The following is a 22,896-nucleotide window of genomic DNA, read 5'->3' on the forward strand; positions in this document are numbered from 1 at the left end:
GTTTGAATATATTTTTTGGTATTTATTAACTTTGAGAAATTGGCTTACCTCCCTAAATTGCACCTTCCTCTTCTGTAAATTGTCATAATGTACAACTCCTTAACATACCAGCATACGCTGATATAATTAATAATTAGATAATAAATGGACATATTGGTATCATTGTTGTTAATTCTTTGTTTACTGCAGATTAGTCTACAAATGTCAACAGGCATTCTTTCTGTATCACATTTTATACCTCCTTAGATTATGCACAATTCTTTTTTTCATTGTTTATGTCAGCACATGTATAGATGCATACTGTAATATTCTTTCCACTCCTGGAACAAACAATGAATGATGTTTTTTCATGTTGTCTCTTCTCCTTTATACATGTACAAAACTCAGACACTTATTAAAACATTTCACTTGCGTTTTTGTGCTAGCAGTTTTTTTTTAAGAATTGAAGGCTATATCAGCTATTGTTTATTGCCTTGTATATAAATGTATAATACACATATATACTCAGGTAGATGGGAAGAAAGAGGGAGACAGCCGCTATTTGGAGGATGTTTTTGTGTTTGCTGAGAAAATACCTTTGACTCTGCACCCATTATGTTACTGTGCCACAGGCTTTGATTTCAGGGAAGAAGCTTATTGCTCAAGGCCGATTCTCATTTATCCTTTTCATCATAATGAGACTGCCTTTACTGATCATCACTTCCTTTTCTCCCAGTTTGTCAAGAAGCTTATGGCTAAATTTAATGCTTAATCACAGGATTGTAGGTTCTGCAATAGTTAGCTTTTTCCTCCTTATAAAGGGTTTCACTTTAATTATTGTTGCTGAAATATTTATTTTAACTCTCCTGTTCAATACCTGTTTGTAGTACACACTGAGTGGAACCATATTTCTTAGAACAATGATGCTTGATAGAGTTGATGGAAAGAGAGAGGAATTTAGATTTTTTTCTATTATAGCTTTTCAAATACAACTTTTAAAATTATTATTATTCATATGTGGATACAATATTTGGGTCATTACTTCCCTCTTCCCCTTGCAACTTTCTTAATATCCTTACACACAGTACAGTTATAAAATTAAATGTCAAGGAATGGCCATGCAAACATCAATGAAAGCTTTAATTAAAAGCTTTAAGGCACTGAAATTTATAAAAGTAATGTTTTGTCATAAATAAATTTATATTATACATGTAAAGATCCTATGGCCTGTCATAATCTTGTACATAACTTGTCAGTTTTAGATCCCACTAAAGATCCAAGAATTATTTCAATGAAGCTTGGAGAAAAATCGTATAATGAGAAACTATCAGTTGTGTGATTGAGCCATAAATCTCCTCCTTATAGAAATTCGAGTCTGAATGTGAAAATTAATAACTAGCTTATTGAAGATCAGATAAAACAAACATACATTTTCTCATTCATATATATGGTATCACATAGCTCTTTCAGGTTTGCTTTGTTTTGTTTCTAAATGACTAGTTTGCCCTTGGCTTACATATGATAAATATTCAGTTTTATCTCTGATAGTTCTGTATCCTTTCATGAATCCCTGTGGAATCCAGGCTTCTTATCATCTCAAAAACCCAACTGGTTACTACCAGTTGTTCTTTCAAAAAAAGAAGGAAATTACTTAGGACTCACTTAAAACCCTTTATCTGTAGCTTCTTCTAAATCTCAACCTTTCATCTACCTTTGATATCAGTAGTGACCTCTGCTAGGAAAGGCATTTATTGACCTATTGTGTGCTTTTAGAAGGTTCAGATGATTTATAATTTAAATGTAAACATGAAACTGAGGCCATAGAAACCAGCCATGTGATCCAGTTGGATGGCAGATGTTACAACCATCTTTCCCTCTTCTGGATTTTCTCAGATCATCAAAAAATAATAAGCTACTAAAATAGCTATGTAATTGTTTTGATATTATTTTAATGTATTTCAAAGTGAGGATTAAATGTACCATGCTTAACAATTCTCCTATATGTAAAACTGGAAATCCCATCGGAAATACACAATATATTTAACTAAAGAGTTAGTTTGACTTTGCAAAAGAAACAAATGCTTTTGTGGATAATTTTCTAAAGGCTGGAGAACTTTGTAATATTTTTGTCACACTTTGAGATCATTGTAACAGATTTAATTTCAAAGCTACTGTTTAGTGACAAAACACCTTTCTTACCCATAAAAAATCTTCCAACGTTAACTTTAAAAATTGTCAGAAATAATTTTATCTACATGTATACGGTAGCATCTTATAAATTAAAGTTGTAAGAATTAGCACATAAAATACTGGATGCCCATTTACATTTGAATTTCAGATAATAACTATTATATTTTTCCTAAATTTAAGGAATACTTTTACTAAACAAAATTCATTATCAGAAATTCAAATTTAATTGCCATGTTTTACTTGACAAACTTGTATAAGAAATATTTTTTCTAAACATTTTATCTTGCATAATGCTGAGAGTGATTAAGTATTCTAAACACAAAAATAACTATGTAAAGTAATGCATATGTTAATTAGCTAGATTTTGTCATTCCACATTGTATATACTTCATGTTTGATCAATACATAAAATAGTTTCTGCCAAGTTAAAATAGTAGTTTAAAAAGTCGAGATATTTTCTCATATAGAAAGAAATCTTAGCCTGAGCTTTTGTCAACTTTGTGTACTTACTAAGATCTGATTTCTTTTTTAAGCAGTCCCTAAGCGGTGACAAGCTATTTATCTAACTGGTTTTGTACCATTTACCTGATGAAGAAAGGAAAGCACATTCTGCCTATTAATCTTTACCAGCTGTGTTAATCATCTTTAGGCTTATCTTGTTTTATTGTGTTTTTATGTCACATATATAACCTTTGATAGATTTGGGTTTAGAATGTAAACTTTACATAATAATTTCATTTGATTTGCTGTCAGCTCACTTACTCACTTTGGGTGTTTTTAGATCTGTTATAATTTTGCCAAACAAATAATCCATGAAAGTAGCCAAAATGTATAACATATTGGAGGGAAAAATCCAGCACCCTAATTTCGTAGAGAGGAAATTGTGTCTGCAAAGGTTAATTATGTGCTAATATATTCTCTTCATTCTTCTCACCTAGATATTGACTTTGAAATTGGTTAAGTCTTTAAATGTAAAATATTTTTCATACTGAGTTTCTTATGTGCTAGGAAAGAAGTCAGTATGATCAAACATCGACTATGTTGATGCGTTCCTTTGTTCAACAACACATCTGAAATCACAGCTTAAAAAGTAGATGACTCTATAATTGGCTAGATGTCTCTGCAAAATTTTTGTTCTTTACTGAAGTGACATGAGTTTAAGATTGAAATAACTTAATTTAGGCAAATCCTTTAGCTGGCTAATCTTTTTTTAAAACTTAATTTCTTTTTCAAAAGCTATCTAAACTTTGTTATTTAGGCTTGCTAAAATAAATGTCTTTTAATATTAGAGAATTTTCATCGATGTTTCAACCTTCTCTTATTTTATTCTATTTGTATATTACTACAGCAAATATACTTTGAGCACTTAAATAAAAAGGCTTAATGATAATTATATAAAACAGTCTTAAAATAATCTGAATGCCAAATAATAAGTTATAACTGTTCATCTCCTTAAAATTTGCAAAGCTCTTTCAGAGAAATTATAACATTAAATTATCATTTCATCCTTTGAATTTGGAGCTCTTTTCTTGGTTTTTGATGAGAAGACAAAACAATTTTGGATAGATTAAATCTTTTTTTTACTGCAACAAGCTAAAAATTGGTCAAAGGAATGGGATGTTGATCTTTTTACTTGTCATTAAGTATACTTGTGTTGCATCATTCTGCCTTTCTTTGGTATAATTTGTTTGATTTTTTTTTTAAATGTGAAGGTCTTCACTTAATATTCTAGAGCAAAAAAAATTACATTTTTCTAAAACATGCATTATGAAAATTAAAATGACTGACATTTAAATATGCTTGAGGTATATTTATATATATACCTCCATTTATATATGGAGTATGATCCATAGAATTCTTTTTTCTTTTATTCCTCCACCCCCCTTTTTTTTTTTTTTTTTTTTTTTTTTTTTTTTTTACCCCCCTTTTTTTTACATTTATCTAGGACTGTATTATCTTAGGATTTGTCAAGAATCTTTTGGATTGTTGCTTTTAGGATTTAACATTTTAACAATTATGCATGTTTTAATTTGAACAAGTTCTATCAGATTCAGTGAGCAATTTGAATTTAAAAAACTCTTTGAAATATAACTTAATTACAGTTGCTAGAACTAGGCTAATGAAGTATGTGCTACTAAGTATGTTTTCTCCAAAGAGATAGAATGAAGTTTTGAAATATCTGATATTATTCCATTAATTTTTTCTGTAGTAGCCTTCCCTTCTTTGTACTTTTAGCTATTATTTTTCTAGGTAGTAGTAAGTATAAGTATAAACTGTAATCTATCCCCTGTTAAAAACATATTGATTTCTACTTCAGTTAAATTATAAATAATGCCATCTTATGGTGTGAATGAAAGGTAGTAGTAGTTGATGTAGAGTGGTTAATAAATGCCATACTGGAGAGGTTGTCAGATTGTGCCAGGTAGGTAGTAGTAGAGAGGTTGCTGGTGAAGACTGGTTTGAGAATGTTATCTTAAAAATCTAACTTTATGAACAGTTATTATTTTTAAGGGATAAATTAATGTACTTTGCCTTGATTTTCCAAGACCAAAGGAAAGCTAACGATACAGTTTTTCTTTTTAATGTTTTACGTGCTTCTACATCAAATGTCAGAGATTTCACATAAAAAAGGAAAAAGCTTTGCCTTTGTTTTTCAAAATACAAACATATGTGTAAGTTCTGTTAGCTATTCCCATAAGAGGAGAAGCAAACTAAAAGCTCTCTAAAAACCAATAGATGAGCACAACTGGCAGGTGTTCTGTGATCTGAAGCTTAACAGTTACTCAGTGGAAGCATCAAAGTGTACAGGTGAAAGGGTTCCAGAGACCATGCGCTTCCACCAGCTTGTCATCTTGCAGAGGAAGTCCTGATGCTGACCACTCAGTGCTGAAAGACATTTGTTGACTTGGTCATGTGCTCACACTCACATGGTGAGTAGGGTAGATGCTGTCTGTTCCCTGCCCACAGCCCAGTGCATGCGAACATTAGTAAGCACAGTGCTCCTGTCTCTTTCTTCTGCTGGCATCTGCAAACCATAACCTCTGCTGCCTTTTTGAGCTGGTGGATGTGCAGGAGTGAATGCTCCAGTCTGTGAAACTGATATGGCTGGAGACTCACTCAGTGTACTTACTCTTTGGATGTGATGGTTTTGTGTGATAGTCTATACAATGTCAAAGAGGTTCCCAGGGAGACTTGAGCTCCAGTTAGTTTTTGAGACACCATGTTTTGAATTCATTTGCTTCCATGTCTTGCTTTTCACCTCTCCTTTTGGGGTCAGCTCCCCCCAAAATAGCCTGTGTTGAAGTCTTAATCTTATTGCCTGTTTCTGCTGAACCAAACCTCCAATAGCAGCAGAAACCAATGCATGGAGAGGATACAGTTAATTGGACAGATGTTTCAACAACCTTGTGAGGGCAGACAGGCCTGTGTAGGAGTTACTGACACCATACTGTGATGGCCCTAGAGCACAACATGACTGAGACCTAGTCTCTCTCCTCCCAGGGCTCTGACAAGAGAACACAACCAGTCAGGCTCCCGCTCATTTATTCCATACAGCAAACCAATAGCAAACTTCTCATGTTCTCCTGATTTAGATAGGATGAAAATTTCAGAAGATGGCATGAGAAGCATTAAGAGGGGTACCTAGTTTGCACTTGGGGTGGGATAGAAGGATGCTCCCTTAATGTGTAGGAGATGTGGGATGAATCTAGAGACTTGGTGGAAAGTACAGTGCACGCCTTTCCTCTGCTCTATAGCCCCTTCCTGCACTTCTTCACTTTCCCTGGTTTTCCTACCTGTCACAGGGGCCAGACTGTAAATATGTCACTCTTTCCTTTCTCCTTTAGCTTTCTTTAGGACTTTCACTCCAACTTAGGCAACTCTCCACACTCTTTTTCCTAGGGAGGGAGAAGACCCCTCTTTTCATGTTGTTTTCAACTCTGGCTTATGTGTGGAATCCCTAGCTTTGTTCTCACAAATGATATTATTATCCACTCTATTTTGCGGTACTAAATTTTGAACTTAGCCTTGTGTTTGCTAGGCAAGCCCTCTACCAGCTAAGCTACACCCAGCTCATTTTGTTTTAGTTATTTTTCAGATAAAGTCTCACCCACACTTTTGGCCTGGGCTGTCTTTGGACCCAGATCCTTCTACCTAGACCTCCCATGTAGTTGGGATTTTAGATATGACCACCATAGATATGACTTGTTCCTTGAGATAGAATCTCAGTAACTTATGCTCCGACTGCCCTCAAATTGCAATCTTAGTGAAATTATAGATGTGAGCCACTGTGCCAGGCATTATCCACTTTTAAAAATTGTTGCCTTTCTACTTTAACAAGCCTAGCTTTTGAGACTATTGCCTTATACTTTGCACAGTACTAACAATACTACATTTGATTCAGGGCTACCTATTTTCATCCAGAGTGCTGAAAGTCATTGTCTCAATATTGGAGCACAGGGAGTGAGAAGGAAGAGGAATAAGGAGTTCAAAGAGCGACATGCTGTAAAATAAAAGACATTTTAAATATGTGAATGTATTTTTATTTTTTTCTTGTTGCCCTGGGGGGTGCATTTTGATATTTACCAAAGTTCTGACAATGTATCAGCTATATCATGCTTGAATTCACCCCATCTGTGGTCATTCTCCTTTATCCCCTCCCCCCATTCCTGGAATAGTTTCAATAGGTCTCATTTTTCCATTTGCATGAATGTATTATTTTTTAAAACATCATACCTCTCATTGTCTAAAAGATTTGGTCAAGTTTAAATGATATAATGCATATAAATGCCTATCATGTAATAAACATGTAATAAATGTGTCTTTTAGTTTTCTCATGCTATACTACCCCCCTCCCCCCAGAGAGATGAGTTAATTGATGCAGTGGTTACCAACTTATCCTTTGAGGCCCTAATTTTGGCAAGATTTTTTTCATACTCAGTAATTCATTGACAGTAATGTGAGTCTTTATACTTTGCTTTAGTATGATAGTTTTCTGAGGTGATAATGATTAATTTGCAAGAGTGTTGCTAATAATGGCAATGGACAAATTAACGTGACTTTTTTTTGGCTAGGATCTCATATATTATGATATGTACTCATATCATATATTATGATGAGTGCTCTTGACTTTGATCATGAGTTGGGAAGATTTGTGGGTTGTCTAAGTCAATAGGAAGGAGCATAAAAAATGAAATATTTTGGTGAGTTAAATATTGATACAGCTGATTATATCCAAAGCTTCACTGGAGTTACAGATTAAAAGAGATTAGAGCACGTTCCCTGGCATTATGAATGTGTTTGTTCAATTCTGGGCTGAGACTCCTTGGAGATTTTGTGCCTGTAGAAAGTAATATATTTATCTCCTCATTTTCTACTCTTGCTTTTCTCCTATGGTTTAAACCTTATACTTATTGCTATCATTTGGAGCACCAGAAAAGTTTACAGGCAGATCTCTATTAAACTTTATCAGATGAGGAAATAAATTGGTATTGCTCTTAATGTTTAACAGAAATTGATCTTTTTGAGGTCCCCACCAAAGAACACCAAAATCACAGTCTACTAGGAATTTCTTCTTGATTGCTTATGAGTGAAAGTGGTCTGTGTTTTAAATTATTTGAAGTTTTTAAAAAGCTATAATGCATTTTTTCTACTGCATGCATATGTGTTTTGTTATTTAATCTATAATTTCTCATAGTTTCTTATAGACATTTATCAGTTCATAGTAGTTCAGATAACATTTCAGACATTCCTGGCATTGAAGAACACTGTCTCTACTAAGACTAGAATTATTCATTTGTTTTTGCTGTTGTTAATGTAGTTCTGAAGGGTACAATGACTCAAATTTATAATCCTGACTACTGGGGAGGTGGATATCTGGAGTATTTTGGTTCAAGGCCAGCTGTGGCAAATAATGTGTGAGACTCCCATCTCGACCAATAAAAAGCTGGGTGTGGTAGTGTGTGCCTTCATCGCAGTTACAGGGGAGTTGGAAGTAGTAGGATCATGGTTCAGACCAGCCTGGGCAAAAAACCACAAGACTCTACCTGAAAAATAAAAGCAAAATGGGTAAGGGATGTGGCTGAAGTGGTAAAGTACCCACATAGCAAAATCTGAGGCCCCATCCAGCAAACACCAGCATCCTCCAAAAGTACTTCTTTTGTGTAGAAGTAGTTAACACTTCTTTTTGGTGAGTGTTAAAATTACTTGTTTCATCTAGGGTGATATTTCCAGCTATGTCAGTAGCTTCATAGGAAAGCTTAGGCCTGAATCTCTATGGTTAATTGGACAATTAAACATGATGAAGAGACAAGGATCTGTTATCTTTTGCCTCTTCTTGGTTAATGTGCTGAGTTTTTTTTTTTTTTTAATCAGCATTTCACTGTGCAAGCACCCCCACTGAACTTAAAAAATTAACTGTAATGTTACCAATATTGTAGTGGAAATTACCCGAGGAACAAATATAAAATAATACTGGAAAAGTTACAAAAGTAAGATTCCAATAGGCCAAAAGGATTTTCCAATTTTGTTGTTCTTCTGTTAAGCTAAACAAATTAGTATTAAATTTATATTCCACACAGGTTAAAAAGCAAAATTAAGAACATAGACTATGTAAATGTATCTCAATGATTAAACATTATATTTATTAAGAAGTGGATGATATAGAGTATATAAAGAATTTACTGGCTCTAGGTCATTCCTGCATTCATAATAGCAGTGCATCAGGGAAAATGGGTAGGATGTCTGATTCTTGTTATGAAAAACTATGCTAGATTCAATTTACCTACTGTTATCCTTGCTTTCCAGTACACACAATTGAGATTGGTAATATTCAGTACTTTGGGTTATCTTTAGCAATCAGGCTCTGAAAAATAAACCACACATTTAGGTTTCTTGCACAAGCGCTGGCATGTTACAAAGCTCAATACACATTTATTCTTATAAATAAAATTTTATCTGAATATATATTTTCCTGATTATTTTCTTTACTATCTCTCTCTCTCCTCTCTCTCTCTCTCTCTTTGTGGGACTGGGCTTTGAACTCAGGGCTTCTCTCTGGCAAAGCACGTTACTCTACCACTTGAGTCACACCTCCACTCAATTTTGCTCATGTTATTTTGAAGATGGGGTCATAAGAACTATTTGCCCTGTGCTAACCTCAAACGCCAGTTCTCCTGATCTTAGCCTGCCAAGTAGCTAGGATTACTGTTGTGCCACTGGTGCCTGGCTCTCACTTACTATCTTTTGTCACATGGTATGAATGTGAGTTTACTGTATGTATTTAGCCCAATGAATTGGTTGTAACACTGATCACCAGGTAAAAATCTGCACATCTTTATTTTTCCTTTTAACCTGATAAATTACACTTCAACATGCTCATGAGAGCCACACCTCAACAAACCATAATGCCATGAAAATTTCCTAGGGGTCATTGTCTTAGAATATTGACTCACATGTATGTTTTCCTCCCCACCATGCACCCATGCACATGGAACTAGCCACACATATGCACATTCCTAAGTTCTTTCACTTACAGAGGGCTACTGCAATGCTGGTTGACATGTAGCATACACAGTAGTTGTTTTGCACAGTCATTTGAAGTGGTTTATGTGGTTCCTGAACCAAATTGCTATATATTAATATGTTTTGGTAAAATTAGACGTTAATGATTTAATGAAACCATGTGGCTCTTGGCTGCCAAGAATAATTGATGTAACTCACTCTTAATGAAAATATTCATAATTTTCAACTGATTTGACTGCATACTTGGAACTCAGGAGTGATAAAATTACAATAAGAATGCTATTTTTTTAAAATTTAGGTGGCTTTAGTAGAAATCAGAGCTGTAAAAAAGTATTTGTCAGGCTGTGTATCATTTGCAGAGCCAAAGGAATCCCCAAGAGAAGAGAATTTGCAAATTGGGCTATTAGTTTATCTCTATTTGAATTTTGAACATTTCAGATATTGACTATAAAGTCCTAATTTTCAGTTTCAATATCTAAGTCTTAGAGCCTGGCAACATCTTATTTCCACATGGAAGCTTGGTGCTTATGCCTAAGAATTTTAACATAAACTGTTCATCAGAGGTCTTTTGTAGGAAAGTGGAATTCAAGGTACTGTCACTCACAGTATACAATTTTAAGATGGAATAGTCTGTTTTGCCTAGATTTAATTTTTGACTTCCATTAGATGCCTGAAGACTAGGGTAATTTATCTCTCAACTTGCTAGGGGATGTTTTAAATTTCAGTAAGCAGCAGCATTATATTACCATGGACCATTTGGGTAAATTTGTTTCAAGGAGATAATAAATAAGTAAACTACTTGGTTAAAAATCAGAAACGAAACAATTTGTTCTTGTCATCTGGTGGTGCTTAAATTGTGAAAAATAGCTCTCTAAAGATTTAGTCCATGAATCTAGTTTGAGGCTATTGCTGGTTTTATTGTATCATATTGCACCCAGCATTCTGAAATCCACTGAAAACATCTATGTTTTTTTTTCTTTTTCTTTTATTATTCATATGTGCATACAAGGCTTGGTTCATTTCTCCCCCCTGCCCCCACCGCCCCCTTACCACCCACTCTGCCCTCTCCCTCTCCCCCAACCCTCAATACCCAGCAGAAACTATTTTGCCCTTATTTCTAATTTTGTTGTAGAGAGAGTATAAGCAATAACAGGAAGGAACAAGGGGTTTTGCTGGTTGAGATAAGGATAGCTATACAAGGCATTGACTCACATTGATTTCCTGTGCGTGGGTGTTACCTTCTAGGTTAATTCTTTTTGATCTAACCTTTTCTCTAGTTCCTGGTCCCCTTTTCCTATTGGCCTCAGTTGCTTTTAAGGTATCTGCTTTAGTTTCTCTGTGTTAAGGGCAACAAATGCTAGCTAGTTTTTTAGGTGTCTTACCTATCCTCACCCCTCCTTTGTGTGCAAAACCTCTATGTTTGAAAGTGAAATACCTTCTAAGATGATGTTGTTTGGTAATTTAAATCAAAATATTTATGCAGAATGTAATAAAAAAACCAGATGAATCAGTTCTACCATCTGTGCCTATGGTGGTTAGTTTACATGTCATACTTTTAATTAAAGCATTAAAATGATAATGTTATAACTATATACCTCCTGGAGGAGGGACTAACAGAATTTTGAGTGAGGATAGATAAATGCTTAAGAACTTCCTTATTTCTCTTTGTCTCTCTCACTGATTAATAGAAGGGGGAGGGATGGCTCAACTCATCTATTTTGAAAATTAGGGATGTTTTTGGTTTTGTGCATATGCCATTAGAAGAAATTTGCATATGCAGCAGGTCACAAGGATTGGCTGAGTTGTGTCAACTTCTTGCCACAGAAGAGTTGCAGGGTGAGAATTTACTCCTCCATTAGGATGTAGATATTAGTCACCTTTGTTTCTCCAACACTTAGAGAAGGTCACCGAAATAATTGCGGAGTGAATGAGAGATGACTCACTGTGCTGATCCTGATACCCCAACATCTTCCTGAACAAAGTGCATGTGGGACGGAGGCAGGAGACAGGCTAAGGGAGAAAGAATGCAGCTGAGACTTCTGCTTGTCATCCTTTAATTCTACCCCTGTAGGCATTTAACTATTTTTAAATAAAATTTTCTCTTCCAATTTTCATTAAGTACACAATTTGTTTTAACCATATTCATGTCTATAATAACATCTGGACATAGGATTTGATTGACTCAGTGTGAATTGCCCTTTATTCCTGAGAATTGTGGTTTATCTTATTCTTTTAAACATTGGTTGATTCTCCATATGCCTTAGTGATTAAGGGACTTGAATCATTGTACTGAAGATGGATTTAATTTAACATCATTATGTATATCTTTATATATATACATATATATAATACCAATACATATATGTATATGTTTATATATATATATTGCAAACAAATCATAACTTTCTATAATAAAATGTGGTGAACCAGAAAATATTTTACATGGTTATAAAAAGTAAATGCTCTATAAGTGTTTTCACTTATTTTAGTGTCATTTTACCATGGATGAGCACTATATTGACACACAGTTACAGTTTCTCCAAGTCTTGATTCCTTCTATGAATTTATCTTAATGAAACTGATCAATTGTTGTTAGTTGCAACAAGGGGATAAAGAAATATGCTAGCAATGAAAAGTTGAGAGTATGAGAAATGAAAGTATGTTTATCTTCAGTGAGGTAAGGAAAAAGCAGTTTCACCTTCATGGAGAAGAAAGACTTTGTAAGGCTTTGGTTGGTAACAAGTTGCACATGCAAACCAGGTCTGTCTGTGTTATCTTCTTAACTTGCCTAAGCGCATATAGTTGATTAAGTGCTTCATCACTTTATTTTTCTATAAAACAAGCATATACTTCTTTGACTTTATATTTTGAAAGCAAATGAACATTATATTAAGAAAGAGATAGGTACAATGCCCAGTTACAAGAAGGAGTAGGGATGTTTAACACGCAATATAATTTTGTGACTAATTTAGTTTAGGATAGCTAAATGTTCCTATACACATTTTTATATAGCACATATACCTAAATATAATGTGCAAATGAGCAATACATTTAGATGCAAATGTACTGTTTACATTTTTCTTCAGTTTGCTTTTAAAAATCAGTTGTTAGTCTTTGGTCTTAGTGCAGAATCAAGATAAGGAAGGGAACAACAACTTTTAGAAAGTGTCATAATAAGACAAACAGCTTGTGCCACAATTGTGGCTCTTAAGTTCTATGACCTTCAGAACTCGACCTGGGGCAACTGTAGCTATCCTGACAAGCAGAAAAGAAAGTATAACTGGATTGCCAAAGCTGAGAAACAAAATAATACAGGTACTTGTTGAATGAGGCACCTAAAAATTGTCAATCACATATTTAGGCATGGATTTTGTGAAGAAATAGCACCGAAAACCAAGAGGACAGCTATTGCAGCATCCAGTTCATCTGGAGAATTTCAGTGACTAATCACACAATAAATGTTCTGGTATTAAAAACTAAAAAGAAAACAAATAAGTTGTTAGAATTATGCATCCCAAGTCCAGAAAGCCTTGTGCAAATGCATAAAAGTAAAATAAACTTTGGGATAGACATTTTCAATAACAGTTTTAGAAGCAATTTACAGTTTCTGAAATAATCCTTAAGCAATAGGATTTGTAAAATGTAGTATAGCAAAAAAAGAGAACAAATGGAAATTCTCAAACTTAGATGTTACATTTTAATTTTAACTTATTTTAGTCTTGATTTCATGTATAATTTATCTTAACACAATCAAAATACTTAGTTTGAAGTAGTTTAGTATTTATTTATCACACTTATACCCTCTCTTGTCAGCCTACCCTAAATCTAGATTCTACCATTAATTGTAGGTTTAATAAATATTCTTCAAGTGACCAGGAACCAGTGGCTCACGCCTGTAATCCTAGCTACTCAGGAGGCAGAGATCAGGAGGATCACAGTTCGAAGCCAGCCCAGGCATATAGTTCGGAGCCCCTATCTCGAAAAACCATATCATAAAAATTGGGCTGGTGGAGTGGCTCAAGGTGAAGGCCCTGAATTTAACCCCCAATACCACAGAAATAAAAATAAAAAAAATATTCTTCAAGCGATCACACGTAGGAAAAAATTTGACTAATCAATTTAGTCTACCAACTCTAGTACAACAAACTTAATGTAATCCTACACACAAAAGTTGTTTCATATAATTGATCTGTCTCCATTTTTGTCTCAATGGTTGGAGTACATATGTTTATCTCATTTTTGCCTTTCTTGGCACAACACAATGTGCATATAAGTATGCATATATCTATTAAAAAGATGATGCTGAACGACTGAAATTTAATGAAGTTTCATTTTGTTTTCTAAGTGTTCCAACTCTGTAAATATAATCAAGCATTTGGCAGAAAATAAATTTTTTTTTCATTTTTCTTTTATTACTCATATGTGCATACAAGGCTTGGTTTATTTCTCCCCCCTGCCCCCACCCCCTCCCTTACCACCCACTCCCCCCCCTCCCGCTCCCCCCCCAATACCCAGCAGAAACTATTTTGCCCTTATCTCTAATTTTGTTGTAGAGAGAGTATAAGTAATAACAGGAAGGGACAAGGGTTTTTGCTGGTTGAGATAAGGATAGCTATACAGGGCATTGACTCACATTGATTTCCTGTGCGTGGGTGTTACCTTCTAGGTTAATTCTTTTTGATCTAACCTTTTCTCTAGTACCTGTTCCCCTTTTCCCATTGGCCTCAGTTGCTTTAAGGTATCTGCTTTAGTTTCTCTGAGTTAAGGGCAACAAATGCTAGCTAGTTTTTTAGGTGTCTTACCTATCCTCACCCCTCCCTTGTGTGCTCTTGCTTTTATCATGTGCTCATAGTCCAATCCCCTTATTGTGTTTGCCCTTGATCTAATGTCCACATATGAGGAAGAACATACGATTTTTGGTTTTTTGAGCCAGGCTAACCTCACTCAGAATGATGTTCTCCAATTCCATCCATTTACCAGCGAATGATAACATTTCGTTCTTCTTCATGGCTGCATAAAATTCCATTGTGTATAGATACCACATTTTCTTAATCCATTCGTCAGTGCTGGGGCATCTTGGCTGTTTCCATAACTTGGCTATTGTGAATAGTGCCGCAATAAACATAGATGTGCAGGTGCCTCTGGAGTAACAGTATTTTGGGTATATCCCCAAGAGTGGTATTGCTGGATCAAATGGTAGATCGATGTCCAGCTTTTTAAGTAGCCTCCAAATTGTTTTTCAGAGTGGTTGTACTAGTCTACATTCCCACCAACAGTATAAGAGGGTTCCTTTTTCCCCGCATCCTCGCCAACACCTGTTGTTGGTGGTGTTGCTGATGATGGCTATTCTAACAGGGGTGAGGTAGAATCTTAGTGTGGTTTTAATTTGCATTTCCTTTATTGCTAGAGATGGTGAGCATTTTTCATGTGTTTTCTGGCCATTTGAATTTCTTCTTTTGAGAAAGTTCTGTTTAGTTCACCTGCCCATTTCTTTATTGGTTCATTAGTTTTGGGAGAATTTAGTTTTTTAAGTTCCCTGTATATTCTGGTTATCAGTCCTTTGTCTGATGTATAATTGGCAAATATTTTCTCCCACTCTGTGGGTGTTCTCTTCAGTTTAGAGACCATTTCTTTTGATGAACAGAAGCTTTTTAGTTTTATGAGGTCCCCTTTATCTATGCTATCTCTTAGTTGCTGTGCTGCTGGGGTTTCATTGAGAAAGTTCTTACCTATACCTACTAACTCCAGAGTATTTCCTACTCTTTCTTGTATCAACTTAAGAGTTTGGGGTCTGATATTAAGATCCTTGATCCATTTTGAGTTAATCTTGGTATAGGGTGATATACATGGATCTAATTTCAGTTTTTTGCAGACTGCTAACCAGTTTTCCCAGCAGTTTTTGTTGAAGAGGCTGCTATTTCTCCATCGTATATTTTTAGCTCCTTTGTCAAAGATAAGTTGCTCATAGTTGTGTGGCTTCATATCTGGATCCTCTATTCTGTTCCACTGGTCTTCATGTCTGTTTTTGTGCCAGTACCATGCTGTTTTTATTGTTATTGCTTTGTAATATAGTTTGAAGTCAGGTATTGTGATACCTCCTGCATTGTTCTTTTGACTGAGTATTGCCTTGGCTATTCGTGGCCTCTTGTGTTTCCATATAAATTTCACAGTAGATTTTTCAATCTCTTTAATGAATGTCATTGGAATTTTGATGGGAATTGCATTAAACATGTAGATTACTTTGGGGAGTATCGACATTTTTACTATGTTGATTCTACCAATCCATGAGCATGGGAGATCTCTCCACTTTCTATAGTCTTCCTCAATCTCTTTCTTCAGAAGTGTATAGTTTTCCTTGTAGAGGTCTTTCACATCTTTTGTTAGGTTTACACCTAGGTATTTGATTTTTTTTGAGGCTATTGTAAATGGAATTGTTTTCATACATTCTTTTTCCGTTTGCTCATTGTTAGTGTATAGAAATGCTAATGATTTTTCTGTGTTGATTTTATATCCTGCTACCTTGCTATAGCTATTGATGATGTCTAGAAGCTTCTGAGTAGAGTTTTTTGGGTCTTTAAGGTATAGGATCATGTCGTCTGCAAATAGGGATATTTTGACAGTTTCTTTACCTATTTGTATTCCTTTTATTCCTTCTTCTTGCCTAATTGCTCTGGCTAGGAATTCCAGTACTATGTTGAATAGGAGTGGAGATAGTGAGCATCCTTGTCTGGTTCCTGATTTTAGAGGGAATGGTTTTAATTTTTCTCCGTTAAGTATAATGCTGGCTGTAGGTTTGTCATATATAGCTTTTATAATGTTGAGGAACTTTCCTTCTATTCCTAGTTTTCTTAGAGCTAGAAAATAAAATTTAAAATGAAGACAAACTCAGTGTTTTAACTTTTGCTGGCATCCATATTCTAGATTGAAAATTGTCTCTTAAGTATAAACTACAGAGTTGCAAGTGAGATCAATAAACTAGTAATTAAGTTTGGTTCTCAGATGGATTTAGAAGATTCTTTTGCTTTGTGAGGGTGATGAGTTCTGAATTTGTATTTTAACTCAGATACAAAATTAATGCTATAAGGAATGTTTCAAAAATTATATGCATGTTAAAATTTTCTACCTACTTAATTCTTTCAAGAAAAAAATTATATTTAAAAGTTTTATTAATTCTTAATGAAATAAATTCCAACTCATGGGTTTTATTCAATATTATTTATCACATGTTCTAGTATTTATACAGATTTGGTTTGGTCTTCATACAGAACAACATTTTATACATCTTCAATCTCTTGGCATATTTTTCAAAGAAAAGACAAAGGGTGGAAGCTGATTTCTTGAGTATGTGCTCTATCTTGAGTCCATTGGGAAATAAAACAAGATATATTTCCCTCCTAGAGATTTATAAGTACTGTCATACACTGAGGCTTGTGAAGTCCTGCCAGAAAGTGACAGTGTTAACTTTTCTGTTTTCTAATGTCATGATGACTGTGGAATGCTTTTTCCTATGTGATATGTATTAATATTTCAAATAGTGATTCTTATTACACTTTGAAAAACTTTTGTTTAATGAATTTTCCTAAGTAATTTTTTAAAAAAATTGTGTATTTTGTTTGCTTTTAATAAATTTTAAAGTATCTATGATTGTGGATATTCAAGGGCACACAAAATTGTCTTTACAGTGCATAAGATTAGCCTTAGAGACATAATAGGAATTTAAATACCGTGACAGTCATTATTTGTCCTTTGCCCTTCTGTAACACAATTAGTAGCCCTTTTTTTTATAACTTATGGCATATTTCAGCAACATTTAAGTCCAGAAGATATGTCCATTTATACTTATGCTTGCTAAACAGTCAATGCTATCTCACCACTTTGTGAGAATATCCAATCCACCTGAGTAAATTTCTGCCACTATTGCATAAGATACAAATTTCATCTTGAATCACTTCAACATTGGAGATATATATATATATTTTAAAATATACATACTTAAAAATCATGGATTTAACAGAAATAAGAAGACCTACCTGCTTCATGTTACCTTATTTATTATTTAGAATACAAGTGTGTTTATCCATGGGTATTGTTGATGAAGTTGATATGTGAAATCTGTATCTTTTTCTTGGCAAATGGTTCTCAATCTTATATTGAGATCTTTTCCCAATACAAGGTGTCCTACTACCCCTGATATACTGTTTAATATGTTCTTAGAAAATATTGGCTGTCTTTTTGGATTTTTGTGGGGTAGATTGTGAAAAGGACTATTATGAATAATTTATATGTAAACATGCATAAGTGTATTCAATCTTTGATCCAGTATATTTTTGTTTATACTCTATAATCAAAATATCATTCTTTTCTTCTTTGTAGAGCAATGAAGTTGTCTACTACAATGCTAAGGATGACCTTGATGTGAGTATTACAAGTTTTGGATCAAAATCTTAGTTAGAATGATTTGTTTGCACTGCAAACCTCAAAAGGCTCATTTTTAAAGAAAATATTGCATAGCATAAGCAAAATATTAGATAGGCACAACAAAGTAATGATGAATTTTAGTCTTTTCATGATTTTTAAGAGCTTCTTGACCTTTTCCACTATACTCTGGCTATACCTCAATCCAGTTCATTGATTTAAATACTCTGCATTGCATTAGCAGAGTGGAAGATGGACAGAATCCCACCCAGCTCTGGGTCTTGACTCCTGTCACCAGGGTCATCACAGGTCTGTGCTTGAACCTGTACTTCACAGGTTGAACTGCCAACTATAATATGAATAATAACTGAAAGCTGTCTTGGCTACTAGTCCTGCTCATCCAATGTTGGAAACACAGTATTTATGTAATAGGACATTTTTGTGTGTATTCTGGTGATGGAACCCAGGACCTTGCATAAACTAGGCAAATACTCTTCTACAGTGAACAAAACATATGAGTGTAATGAAGTTATCATTTATCATCCCCCTTTTTTATTTAAATGAAGAAAAATTGCTTTATTACCATATAGGATTTTCTTCCAACTACGTAAGGGAAAAGTGAAAAAATATAAAATAAGTAGAGCTGGTGTTCAACAAAATTAAAAAAAAAAGTAGATTGGGCATGGTGAATCATATCTATAATCCTAGCAATTTGGAATTCACAGATTGGGAGAAACACAGTTCAAGGCCACCCTCAGCAAAAATTCAGTGAGACCCCATCTGAAAAATAAACTCAGGCAGTGGTGCTGTATGTCTAACTCTAGCTATGAGGGAGGAGTTGATAGGAAGCTAGTGGTCTCAGGCTAGTCACAGGCAAAAAACCCCATGAAACCCTGTCTAAAAAATAACTAATGTGAAAAAGGTCGAGGGTAGGGGAGGAGGGAGGGCGTGGCTAAAGTACTAGCAATTTGCCAAGCAAGTGTCAGACCCTGAGTTCAAACAGCAGTACCACCAAAAGCTGTAACAAAGCAAAGCAATAAATATGATTCATTGACATGTCAGAGCTGTCCAGGTAATACCACTTCTAGTAATGTTTATAAATACCATAGTTAATTGGGCGGTAAATTTGCCAGCATACTGCTAACAATTTTACATAAATTATCAGTTCCAACAGTGACTATGATTGAATTAAGTTTTATTTTCTCTGTTTCCTAAATGAAGAACTAAGAAAAGATATTTTTTCCCTGTAGACTTAGGTGATTTGCTAGTGGTATCTTTCCTCTAATGAACAGTATAGATGCCATTTTATGATGCAGCAAGTTTTATTAAAGACAGATTGTCAGCTAAAATAAAATGTTTTAATGCTTTATTGATTCATGTCAGTATAAATACTATTTTTGGAGAGATATATACTTTCATCATTAGAATTAGAATTAGACTATTTGCTACTTAAAAATCATACAGCCATTTAAAACACATACAAAAACAACATCAGTCTTCCTGCTAGTACATTACTTACAGCAGTTATTAAACATTTCATTTGCTAAAGTATAACAAAGGCATTAATAGTATTTAATCCTCCAAGTAAGCATTTCCTAGTGATACTAATATAGCAGCTATATATTTTTAAACTAATAAAAGTAATTGTATTTTATGTCAAATAGAACAGTTTTATTTACATCATTAATTAGAAAGCTTTTTTAAATTCACATGGAAATTGGCCATTTTTCTTTGCTCAAGATTCTAACAATCATATGCACAAATGTAAATATAACTTTTTCGTAAGTACAACTCCACCTTCAATTACAATGCTTTAAAGGTAGCACCCATTCCCATTATAAGTGGAAAAACATACACAGGTTGTGTATTTGGAATACTTCAGTTGTACCCAACATTTTCTTACATAGTTTGGTTTTTTTTTTCAATTTACATAATTTTATTAAATCATTCATGATATACATCAATCAGATTGTCAAAATCATTTTCTTGACTTATTTGATGGCTATCTATCAAATTTAGAAGAGTTGGACAATTCGCTGTCTTCCAGATCCAAAATATTTCAACATATTATGTTGGAAGTATTTTTCATTCCAACATTTAGAGAAATGCTCATTGAAATATTCAATAAAATTTTTCTGTATGAAAAAAAGAATGAATGGGAATGAACCTATAAAACCATACCCCATGTTTTGTATTTTCTCATCCAAAAAAAGTGAATAATACTATTATGAGTTAAAATTATGCTTATGAAAAAAGATCAAAAGTGTGGCTCAGACAGTAGGGGGAGGGACTTCTTGGCAAGTGTGAGGCCCAAAATTCAAATCCTAATCCCATCAAAAACACTACTACCAACAACAAAAAAAAATCCTTATAAACAACAAGAATACCAACTTTTAAATTTTAAGTTAAAAAGTACAGTAAGCATTTGGAGAAAAATTTCCCCATTTCTTTATATAATAATAACAGTGCCAGAATAATTTGCAGACAGGGTGTTAGAGGAAAGAAAAGCAGAATAGGAATCAGAGACTAATCCATGCCCCAGACCAACTCTAAAATTTTAACTGTCCATACCTATAAGGTATTAAAACTTATTAAAATTGAAGGGTTTTTTTTAACCTTAGACATAATATAGTTGAATAGGAAATCCTTCAAATTCATTCCAGTTCTAAATATTACTGGATTCTAGTGAGAATATGTAGCTGAATAAACAGTACACTTGCATACACAAAGGCCACAACCACATAGAATTTAAGAGAAAAGGAAGGAGGAAAAAAAACACATCTAAACTTTCTTACTCTACTACAAACTTATCTTTTTGTCTTTTTGTGCATTTTCAAGCCCTTTTTATCAGCATACATATTTATTTACTTTCATGATTAAACGATCGAGTTATTAAGTAGCATAATTCTTTACCATACTGTGAAACAGTTGTTGAATCATTGTTTTGAGTTGATATAACCCCCATCATGAAAATTTAATTTGCCTTTGTGAATGCTCACATACATAAACCATGTAATGAATTTATATATATATGAACAAAATTGTCTTCAAAATTTTGACTTTCACTTTAGGATAAATCCCAGAAGTGGTACTATTGGGCAAAAGATTTTGATATTTTAACGCATTTTGATACATAATGCAAAGACATTCACCAAAAGGACCAAATTCCACTGTCACCATCCATTTCCTCAAACAGTGCCTCACATTATATTAAAAGATGATTTAACACATTAAAATAATTTTTCACTGTTTTGATTGCATGCATCTGCCGACATTCACATTTTGCCCTTCACATAAGAAAAACCGTAGTTTTTCCAAAGACTCTTTTTCTTTTCAGTTTTGTGACATTGTGGAAATTTGCTGAACTAATGGAGGCTTAGTTTCCTTACCTGTAAATCTGTATATTAGCATGTATTTCCTAACAATGGCTAAAATAAGATTTTACTCACCTAAACCAGAGATATTTATTTCTTGGCACATGTAAGCACTAAATGAATGTTATAAGCTTTGGCCACATTTATGAGTCTTAATTTTTTAGTAAATACGAGATTTTTATATATAACAAGTAAGACATTACTTATTTGTAATTAAAAGATACTTTAAGCGGGATTTCTACTATTTTAATCTATATGTCACATATTTCTACATGGGATTGAGCTGGACTTACTATCAAAATAAATTGAAATATTTCAGAAAGACACCTTAGAAAACAAAATATGTGTCTGAAAATTTCTGCGAGGTATTTGAGAAAATTTTTTCTTTGATTTTTGTTTTTGAGATAGGGTCTCTACATGTAGCCCAGGCCTGGTCTTGAACTAGAGATACTCCTGCTTCAGCCTCACCAGTCCTAGGATTATAGACATGTGCCCCAACACTTGGCTTAAGTAAATATTTTTCTTGGGTCTAAAAACTTAGTTTCATTTTGCTCTCCCTATTACCCATGGTAATTAAAATATCACAACTGATGATGTGGCTGTCATTGCTTAAGTAAAGCAAGAATGTAATTTGTCAAGTGAAAAAAAAATGTCTTGGAGGAGTGACATAAGAAAGTAGAAGCATATGTATAGAAGACATTTGACAAAATAACATGGTCGGTAAGTTCTCATGTGAAATCTCTCCCTGAATTGAACTATAAAATGAATGCTGCTAACAGTCTAGTCTTGTGTATTTTGAATGTTTTGTGTAAATTTTTTTGAGAATGTATAAAGAGCTATAAGATGAGACATTTTATACTTCACCATTTTTTTTTTATTTTAGAAACTCAGAGTGCTTCAGATATGATAGTACCAAAACCTTAGACACTGAATAAAATGGAATCACATTGTATTGGCTCATACGTTGGCTTGGTTGCTCTGTGAGGCTATAAGTAAAAGTGGCTAAAACGCTAAAGAACTTGATTTTTCTCTGGTGTGTAGCATTGTTGGTACCATGACCACTGTGGCTCCATGGTCTCTGCTCTCCTCTTCTTTGCTTTTACATATTCTGGTCCAAGACTGACACTTGATTGTCCAGGATAGTTTCCCTGCCTCCCTCCCTCCCTATTTTCCTCCCTCCTTCTCTCCTTCCTTCCTTCTTCTCTCTCTCGTTCTCTTTTTCTTTTTCTCCCTTTCTCTGCATTTTAGATAACAGAAAGGAGGTATGTGGCAGTGGAAAATATACCTTTGTCAAAAGGGCAAGTTCTAGAAGTTGCACGCATCACTTCTGTGTGTACCACTGTTTACAGCTTAGTGACCAGCCCTGCTTTGTAGCATGAGCACATAGAGTATTTAATTTCCCCCTAGGGTGGGCATG

At 34.1% G+C, this 22,896-nt stretch overlaps 1 protein-coding gene and 1 pseudogene across 6 annotated transcripts in view; both read left to right on the plus strand.

Annotated features, from left to right (window-relative positions):
* Cacna2d1 (calcium voltage-gated channel auxiliary subunit alpha2delta 1) overlaps positions 1 to 22,896 on the plus strand; it is a 437,884-nt gene that overhangs the window by 254,509 nt on the left and 160,479 nt on the right. For all 6 annotated transcript variants that reach the window (XM_074064875.1, XM_020156667.2, XM_020156666.2 and 3 more), the window contains one exon: positions 18,064 to 18,105. In XM_074064875.1, the coding sequence (XP_073920976.1) occupies positions 18,064 to 18,105 (42 nt within the window). The remainder of the gene's footprint in view (positions 1 to 18,063; positions 18,106 to 22,896) is intronic.
* On the plus strand, positions 12,335 to 13,148 carry LOC109681779 (large ribosomal subunit protein eL37 pseudogene; annotated as a pseudogene).

Source organism: Castor canadensis, chromosome 2 (genome assembly GCF_047511655.1).
Source record: "Castor canadensis chromosome 2, mCasCan1.hap1v2, whole genome shotgun sequence".
NCBI classification, from domain to species: Eukaryota; Metazoa; Chordata; class Mammalia; order Rodentia; family Castoridae; genus Castor; species Castor canadensis.